The sequence below is a fragment of the Choristoneura fumiferana genome, chromosome 8 (assembly GCF_025370935.1).
Source record: "Choristoneura fumiferana chromosome 8, NRCan_CFum_1, whole genome shotgun sequence".
NCBI lineage: Eukaryota > Metazoa > Arthropoda > Insecta > Lepidoptera > Tortricidae > Choristoneura > Choristoneura fumiferana.
The window spans coordinates 8,677,411-8,686,829 of NC_133479.1; the positions used below are offsets into that span (position 1 = coordinate 8,677,411).

A 9,419-nucleotide genomic window follows, 5' to 3' on the forward strand; every position below is an offset into this window, starting at 1 on the left:
TGTAGGCACCTATGCCAAACAATTTCAACAAAGATTTGCTTGTTGCAACAGCCATCCATCACTAGTACTAGGTGTGTATCCTTTTACAAGAGATTTTTTTTAATTTAAGTAATTAGTTGTGTAAAATAAAAATAAAAATTGCGAGTCACAAAGGATTTGAATAAATAATAAGTAAGCGGATTACTAGCTTATGCCCTCAAGCGGATTAATCATTAATTATAGAATTTAACATCCGGCTTTAGTGATAGTGATTGACACGGAATAGACAGCATTTAATATAAACTGAACGTTTCAAATCAATACAAATATATAAAATTTCCACGATCGAACGCACCCAGACGAAACGTCAAACTGACGTTTGCTGTTCGTGTTCGTTCACATCCTTTTCTTTCAAAAATAAAAACAAAAAATATAAATCGATTCACGAATTAAAATACGGTTTTAAAGCAAATGTGATAGCAATAATACAATTTAAGATCAACAAATTAATTTAACGTTACAAAATGAGCAAAAGGAACGCGAGTATGTTGGGGGATGCATATAAAAGCACGAAACAACCGCGACACTGGTCGTTGGGTCTGGTTGGCTCTATGAAAGACCCAGAACTTATAGTGAAACAGTCTGATCGTGTAGTGGCGATTCGAGATAAATATCCTAAAGCTAAAGTTCATTACCTTGTTTTGCCGCAAGATGATATTAATAGTATTTACGGGCTTAATAAGAATCACATAAGTCTCTTAGAAGAGTTCGGCGATTTCTATGAAGAACTAAAAGAAAACCACGACGGGGCCACGCTCAGAGCCGGGTTCCATGCTGTGCCGAGCTTGCAGCGACTCCACATGCATGTCATCAGCTCAGATATGGTTTCTCCATGTTTGAAAACCAAAGTTCACTGGAACAGCTTCACTACGAAATTTTTTATTCCTTACCAAGGTAAGCCGATGATTTCAAAGTAAGCTTAAATTATAATTGTACTAATCTGAATTTAACCAATCATGTTTTTCTTTACAGATGTTTTAAGCGAACTGAAAGAAAGTGGAAGCATTCAAAAAATATCAACTGAATTACACAAGAGCTTGATGTCAACAGATTTACAGTGTAACCAATGTAGTTTTAAGCCTAAGAATATGCCTCAGCTCAAGGAACATTTGTTCACTCATGTAAAATAAACATTTACTTTCTCATGAATCTTTGTTTACATATACATCCCAAAACCCTAGCATATGAAACTATGATTTAATGGAGACCTTTTAGAGATGATATTAATTCAATGTTAAACCTCTTTGAAAAATATTTTAGCAGCAAGTTAAAGTACTCTCACATCCAAAATAGTTTCAACATTGTATGAAATTCAGCACACTGATACTTGGAATAGATTAACCCCTCGTAACCAGGAACTAAAAAAGTACTGCATTCTAGTCTCATCTGTTTTAATAAGCACAAATACTGCTTATTTAAATAAAAAAACAAAGATAGCATTAAATTTGGCACAGGTTCCCTGTCATGAAGCAATGTGCAGCATTCTTTTGACATGTCCCCATATTAAAACAAATTATTTACATACATAACAATAAGTACTATTTAACATCCAAGACTAAAACTATTTATAAACTAAACTATGTTACAAAATAAAAACGTCATCCAAATTTTCTGCCCCAGGCATTGACCCCAAGACACTGGCAGCATTACCTCTCTGAACTGTTATTCCTAATCTTTGCGAGAGGTAAGTGCCAGCCCTGGGGTCACCTGAGGTCAAAACCAGACGAGTAGATAAGTCCTTGATAATTTTTTTTGTGTCTTCCGACCATGGACCCATTGTCTCGAAAGCAAGCGCCGCAAACTCATGATAGTTTGTTAAAGCTGAGTATTTGCGGCGCTTGTTTATCTGAGCCTGTTCAGCAGCCGCCCCAGCTCTGAGCGCGGTTCTCTGGATGTGAGACGCGGCTAGAGTGTCGACACACGTCGCGTCCCACACCAAAGTTCGTCCCAAAGTCCAAGGCACTAAGGTGGCACCATCCGGCCTTTTTCCGTCGTCCCTCAACAAACCGCACGGCTCTAGAGTTGCTGGAATTGATGCGGTAGTGAGGGCCCGACGGATGAGGTCATTTAGCGCACCATGTCGATATAAGCGGCCAGCACTTCTTACACATGAATAAAGTATATTAATGATAAAGTAATGTAATATCCCCATAGTAATTTTCATTGGTTATCTTAATGTGGTTCAAGAATAAAAATAATTATTTTTATATACTACACCCATAAAATTCATGTGGCCCTTATTTTCTTTTGAGCAGTATTTTTACCTTTACTTTTCTATACCCGTTATCATGCAATAAATGAATTATGATTAAGAATTACTAATGTATTATTTATCAAAAGAACAACTGCATTATGTACATCACTGACATGAGGCACATGTGCCTCATGGGACAGGGAACCTGTTAAGCATATCGGGGATTAACTGAATTATGGGTATTCTAATCCAGTTTTCGAGCTAAAAAGTATTATGTGATAAAATACTAAAATGTTACTAGATGTGGGTATAGATAATTATCCAAAGATAATGGTAGGTAAAAAAAAAACAGTTTAAAATTGCACTTTATTTATTGCCAAAATAAGCTTGCCATAATTTCATTCATTTGTCATGTTTCAATGGACATTCCTTATAGAGATGCTGCAAATAATTGAACAGTGATTAAATCACCATTCCATATAATAGTCAAATAACTCACCAGTATTTTTCAACATAAATATTATAATTAAAACTGTTTCATTTTTCAAGAAAAAATAAAGTTCGGTTAAGTCTTAAGTTTTATTATTTACTAGATTTTACTCGCGGTTTCGCACGCGTAACTTTTAGAACACCACAGTCGGCAAAACACGACAGCTGAAAATTATATGTCAGCATTTCTTGGCGCCCATGGAACGATTCTTATAATGTTTTTTGTCGTCTGTGGCCGACCGTGGCGTTGAAAAGGAGAAATTCCAGGATTTCAAAAAGAAAAACCCATGGGAAATACCAAAACTTACATTGTGAAATTCTTGAATTTCATGTCTCTAATCTAGTGGTTGTAATTTAACATGCTGAGGTATTGTAACCAGTTATAGTCATTCATTTTTCTTAAATTTTCTGATTTTCTGCAACTTTGTAATTTTTTTCCCACAAGAATCTTCTTACAAAGTATTAGAAAAATAAAGGAAGATGGATTAAATGGGTATTTTTAAAGTCATTCTCAATTTACGGCATGACCAACAGAAATAGGGATTAATATTTACATAAAAATATATTGAAAGTTTATTCTAAACAATTTTATTAAGTTTGAATGTCGAATAATTCAGTATTTCATGAATCACAAAACAAATGCGTTTTGCCAAATAGAAGTATTCGGGGCAGCTCCAATTCATAAATTAAAAAAAATATTTTATTATGCTTTAGAGAAGTCATTCTGAAAGTTTGGTCTGTAGAGCGTCCGCAGAAGTAATGGCCATATTTAAAATAAATGCTTATGGAACATTTATAGTATGGGTTTTGACTAATTTAAAGCTCTGGCAAATATTTAATTATTCAAAAGAGTTCAGTCTCCAAAAATGTTTGAGACCCGCTGCTTTAGGCAATTAGCTACTGTACAATTTCATTATCCTTAAATACTAACTATTAAAGCTATGGTTATTCTTAGACAATAATTTGCTAGAGCGAGGACTTTCTTCATCCAACAGAGAGCTGGAAGTTTCCAGACTTTCATCCGCACCAGGAGTATAAAGAGACTGATTGCGTCTTTTAAATGTCTTTTTCCCTTCTGAAATAGGAGTAGAACATTCTACAATACTGTTTGTCTCAGAAGGTGTATCAGGCGAGTACAAAGAATTTGTATGGGATATTTCACTGTCACAATCACTGGGCGTTACCGGAGCTGGCAGTGACATCTTAGAGCATTTCACAGGTGTAGGTGCAGAAGTAACTTCAGGTTCTGGGATGGCAAGAATGTCAGAAGTGTTTACATCAGGCTGTTTCATTGTTCGCCCTGAACGAGCCATCAAAACTTGCAAAGGGTCATCAATACACAAGGCTTCACAAAGTTCAACTGTCTGCGTATTGATAATTGGGTCACTTGGCATTCCACGTGGGGAGTTTGGAACATACACTGGGGCCGTCTTGACAAAACTATCTGCTTTTATAAGCATGTCTCCCATTAGTTGTATAATAGTTTCCTTTTCTTCTGATGTTGGTGTGAAATCAAATCTGGAATAGAACAAAAAAATATTTTTAGCTCATAATTTTGTACACAAGTTATATTTTATTTACATTGAGGAGCACCCTATGATTAGTTTTTTTTATCCTGTAGGGCCTTTTGATAATAAGAGTGAGTCATTTTTTTATTATGATTATTGATGAGGTTTACATTAACATAAATATAGGTTATGTTTATTTACCGTTCATTACCACCAGGACCAGGCAAATGGGAGTCCACATTTTTGACAGATAAAAGATGGTTTGTATTTCTCAATACAGCCAGCCACTCTTCATCATATTTCAGTTGTTTATCCCCATCATATTCTTCTGGCAGATCTAAGATCTGTAGGTGCCTGCGCTTCGGTAAGCACTTGTCCAGTGCTAGGAACTTTGTTTCACTGTCATCATGTTTTACTAATGCTGAAAACTGACAATGCAAATGAGCAGCAAACCAGTACTCTGGTTTTAACTCCTTAAGTAATTTCATTGCAGGAGGACTTCCCAATTGATTGGACTCAATATCTTCCCTGAAATAAATATGACTGTTAATTCTGAATCAGGACCATTTATTATCAATAACATCCTATCATATATATTATCATTTATTATAATAATGATATAGTATTTTTTTTATAATACTACAAAAAAGTTAAGAGGTTTCGTTATTGGCTCGAAATATTCATAATTTCCATGCACAGAGTCACAGTTTTTTAATTGTAGTTTTCTTTCATTTTGTACAATAAAGAGTGAAATTACATACACATATACATAACATCTTTAATTGTTTTGGAATTTTTCAGACAACTTTGTGCTTAACCCTGAATAAGGTATAGGCGATTAAGAGACCACTTACATTGACTGAACCTTATTAACTTCATAATATATCACAATTTCCATTGTGATTATTTAAAATACTACTAGCTTTAAAAATATTCTTTGTCAGGTATGTATTCAATAGCTGCTTTTGATTCTGTGGCAATATGCTCCAATAAATGGGGCCTTATGAAGGGTTAAAACAGTTTCAGAAATGGTCATGAATCATGATATAATTAATTTTACTGCAGTTTATATCACTAGTTATGACATCTTTGAGTAGCAAACACTAACCAGCCAATAACTTCTTGCTGTATGACCTGTTTTTTAGATTGATTTAAACAAGTCCTCAATAATTTTGAGCTGACAAAATTAAACTTACCTAAAGAATGGTTTTCTCCTCAGTAAATTTTCTTTATCTCCAAAGTCAGTGATGCCTACAGGCCAGTCATGGGAGAGCATGACATGGACCTTGTCTTTGAGCTGACTCAGGCGGAAAACATCCAATGACCGCACATGGTAGACAGATCGCATGGAGTTATGATTGTATGGAGGACATTCCCACAATCCTTGCAAGTAATCTCGCCCTTTAAAAATTCCAGACAAACCTGAAACATCAACAAATGAGAAGGTTGAGGATTTTGAACAAGTATTTAAGTTCAAAAGTTGTCCTGAATAAAAAAATAAATAGATTTCCAAATTTCAAAATTGAACTCAAAGACAAGACTTTATCAACTTTCTAGAGTTCTTTTCATAGCCACATCAAGTACATAGTGCCGTTACGGGCACATATCTGAATATTGAAAATTAAAATATCAATACTTTATATAAACAGTCACAATATTGAACCTAAACTACTTTCGATATTTTGACCATCAGGTATGTCCTCATCATTACTAGATTTTTATTAGCTGTAGATAAAACATGGGAAGGCCGCCTGCAGGGAAGGCCGAGACGGTCATTTATAGATCAAGCCAAGGAAAAAGTCAATGTCATGTTGCATCAGGAGCTGCAAACGCTGGCAGAGAACCGAAAAGAGTGGCGATTACTCCACCGACAAGAGCTAAGCTCTTAAATTAATGATGATGAGATGAAACATGTACCTCCAATCCTTAAGTTTCCAACCTTGACTACCCCGGCTCGCCCCATGTAGTAAATATTGGGCGCAACCCAGCCCCCATAGGGCAGTTCTTGCAAATAGTTTGATGCTTCATGGTTCCCTCCAATAAATATTGTCAACACTGGAGCTTGTTTCTCTCCGCTATAATATCTGAAATCCAACAAACATTTTGTTAAGAACTAAGGTTCGAAGTATTAATATTATTTATAGTTTTTTTTAATTAATAATATAGATAACCTACTTGTAAAATGTGCAGATATTCTGATATTTTTCCGGCACAGCCATAGACAGAAGATCATCTTTATTGCGCACCGACTGAAAGTCGCCACAGCAAATTAATAAATCAATGCGAAATTCTTCCCTTTCTTGCAAAGTTTCGATACATTCGTATATTTTTTCTAGTTCGCCATGGGCACAACCTTCTACGGCTATTTTCATATTCAAATTGAAATGGCACTTCTGTAAAAATTATCTTATTTTGAATTATTCCAATTTTAGTTTCTTTCCTTCATTTATATATAAATGGATTAAAAATAAATTAATCTAACTGTAACGCTTGTAGCAGCCGTTTGGCAACAAACGCAGTAATCCTTTCTCTCAGCTCAGTCAGTCACTGTCAGTGTCACTGTCTGTCAGTGTCAGTCTGACTGACAGTCTAGCCGGTCAGGAGGGTTACCACGAAACTCGAAACTCGAAGTTCGTATCGTGCCGTTCCTCTCGCTCTCGTATTAAACAGTATAAGTGCCAGAGGACCGCACGACACGAACTTCGAGCTTCGAGTTTCGTAGTAGCCCAACAGGTTTACCACAGGTATACGAATACTACGTAGTATTGCCATTGCTTGCAACTCTGGTAAATAAAATAAAGTAACGTCTACCAATCTCGAAAAATATCCTATAGCAGCATCCTCGGTAAACTTTGAGTTAATTACTGATGTAGCCACAGACTTTTTAGATCTGTGGCTTGTGGTTTTAATGGATCTACCTGCCTGCGCATGCGCCCCCGTTGCGGGTTCCCGAATTTTAGTGGCGCGAAAAACGAGGTAACCCATATAGTATCATCTGGCCATCCTACTGACCAGCGAGTTTTATCCCAAACAATGTAAAGCTAACCTCGTTCTGGCAACCCCAGAAATTAGTGCGGAAGGAAAACGCCTTGCCTTGTTATACTTGCCTGGTATTTTAGGGCATTTCAAATTTGCTGCGCAGTTCCACGCGCCGGTGTGTAGATATTTTAATGTCATTCATTGGCAACGTGCGGAACCGACTGTGGCTACGGGGTGGTGGCTGGTGGCCTTTTAGTTGTACCATAGTTGTACGAATACTTACGAATACGAATAACGAATGTTTGTGCACACGTGTAGTGTGACGGACGCCCCTGAATTTATGTACCTATTTGTGACAGATATTTTTATCTGTGGAATGTGTTGACAATCCTAACTTTTAAAAATTTGCCGCCATTTCATTTGACCACGACTCGCTGACTGACTACTACTGCGACTAAGTAATATTTTATGATCAAAGTAGGTACTTACTGTTATTTTATCTTTTTTTTCACATTATTACCGATTATCTTCTAATTCTCGACTGATTTTTGGTTTGTTACTTCCACCTCAAACAAGTGCAGGCATGTGAATTTTGTGAGTCTAAATTGTCTGGAGCATAGTATTATTAGGTTTATGGTCTGGAGAGCCGTCCTCGTTACGTCAAGAATTTCACAGCTAATGTAGAACCTCCATTAGATAAATTTGCAATGCAATTGAATTCGTGAGCAAGACTGCACGGCGCTGTAGATAGGTAGGTAATAAAAATTAATATTTGATGAGATTGATATTTGAATGAGCTCCATTGACTCATTGACTCTGTATTTAATCATTACTTTTTTTAGGATACCTTCCCGACAAAATTGACGAAAAATCAGATAGGTACGTACGTAGGTACCTATCTAAACATGATAAAATATTAACGATAAGAACTGAATTGACAATGCACAGTTTTCCCGAGGAAGTAGAGGTAGGAAGGTAGTTTAAAAAAACACTTAAAATGAATTGCGATGCAATGAAAATTTGAAAAATGTAGAGGGCTCTAAGTAGTTTCTAGCAACTGACAAAATAAGCTTCGAAATAAGAGAAATTATAACTTTACTGTACGTACGTAGGTAGGTAGATTAGGTACGTCTATGTATAGGTAGGTACTTACCTATTTTCCATTTATTTACCTTCTTATGATGATTCCTCCTTGACAGCTTTATTAGCAGTTCGGTTGGGTAAAGTATGTTAAATTAGAGCACGCTAATTTTGCCCAGTTTAACAGAAAAACGCTAATTGTTGCGCCTGGGGAAATATCATCTGACGCACAACATTTACTGAGGAATTTATGATCTAGGGAATGAGATAAGCAAACTACAGCGTCCTCTGGATTCAATTCAAACCCCAAAATTCACAATAAAACGCCAGTGTTGTCTACTACGTATTATCGGACCTTTAAGACGAACTTTGCCCATAGTTCAAGGATAACCGACACGAGGTGGTGAAAAATCGGCAAAAGCAGCGCAGCTTAACAGACAAATCGGTTGATAATTCAGACGCAACGTCGTTGGTAATGGTAGGTATTTAATATTTAGGGGCTGTTTCACCATCTATTGATTAGCGTTAACCGACGGTTAAATGTGATGCCGTCTCCGTCTATTCGAACAAAACAAATAGAGACGGCATCACACCTAACCGCCAGTTAACACTAATCAATGGATGGTGAAACAGCCCCTTAGTAACAAATTATGGGTGGAATTTTTTAACGCCGCCTGGTGGGAAAGTAGGTATGTACGTTCTCTCAATACCCTGCCTACTGAAGACAGGAGAAATACTCGAAGAAATGTTCCTTTATTTAAAAAAAAAACTTCAATAACAGACTTTTGATTACCTAAGTATTGCTTGTCTTTTTTTACGTTCCTTTAAAATAAAATAAAAGAAAGTTTACATTTCATGGTTCTTTTCATTATATTTAACATGTTTGGTAGTGAGATTCGATCGTTACATTTTTTAAAGCGGGTAGGGTTCATTAACCCGACCGCTTTTTAACATAAAAATTTACATGAATAGGATGTGATTTTCATTTTATTGTATATTTTAGCCCTTACGAGTAGACTGAAGTGTAAGGTAGGTATAGGTAAAACGTAGGTTATAATGAATAGTCAGAGGTTATTTTAAGCAAAATTAATGTCGTGTATAATCATAGGAAAAATCCACAGCCTAAACCA

At 36.1% G+C, this 9,419-nt stretch overlaps 2 protein-coding genes and 1 pseudogene across 2 annotated transcripts; 2 read left to right on the top strand and 1 right to left on the bottom strand.

Moving 5' to 3' along the window:
* Positions 1-351: 351 nt before the first annotated feature.
* On the top strand, positions 352-1,188 carry LOC141430348 (aprataxin-like). Its single transcript, XM_074091007.1, has 2 exons — positions 352-933; positions 1,012-1,188. The coding sequence occupies exons 1-2, from the start codon at positions 504-506 to the stop codon at positions 1,167-1,169; spliced, it is 588 nt and encodes a 195-aa protein (XP_073947108.1). The 5' UTR covers positions 352-503; the 3' UTR covers positions 1,170-1,188.
* Positions 1,189-2,585: 1,397 nt separating this feature from the next.
* On the bottom strand, positions 2,586-6,753 carry LOC141430347 (uncharacterized). The gene is made up of 5 exons (XM_074091006.1): positions 6,406-6,753; positions 6,148-6,314; positions 5,427-5,652; positions 4,432-4,758; positions 2,586-4,240 (listed from the first exon to the last, which is right to left on the bottom strand). The coding sequence occupies exons 1-5, from the start codon at positions 6,600-6,602 to the stop codon at positions 3,649-3,651; spliced, it is 1,509 nt and encodes a 502-aa protein (XP_073947107.1). The 5' UTR covers positions 6,603-6,753; the 3' UTR covers positions 2,586-3,648.
* A 2,415-nt stretch (positions 6,754-9,168) lies between these two features.
* The window catches only part of LOC141430401 (aprataxin-like), a 1,030-nt pseudogene continuing 779 nt past the window's right edge, over positions 9,169-9,419 (top strand).

Bases quoted from the DNA above. Each gene is read 5' to 3' on its own strand.
- LOC141430348 (XM_074091007.1), top strand. From the start codon at position 504: ATGAGCAAAAGGAACGCGAGTATGTTGGGGGATGCATATAAAAGCACG. The intron at 934-1,011 runs GTAAGCCGATGA...TTTTCTTTACAG, and splicing joins ATTTTTTATTCCTTACCAAG to ATGTTTTAAGCGAACTGAAA.
- LOC141430347 (XM_074091006.1), bottom strand. From the start codon at position 6,602: ATGAAAATAGCCGTAGAAGGTTGTGCCCATGGCGAACTAGAAAAAATA. The intron at 4,759-5,426 runs GTAAGTTTAATT...TATTTATTTCAG, and splicing joins AGGAGAAAACCATTCTTTAG to GGAAGATATTGAGTCCAATC. The intron at 4,241-4,431 runs GTAAATAAACAT...GTTCTATTCCAG, and splicing joins GGTCCTGGTGGTAATGAACG to ATTTGATTTCACACCAACAT.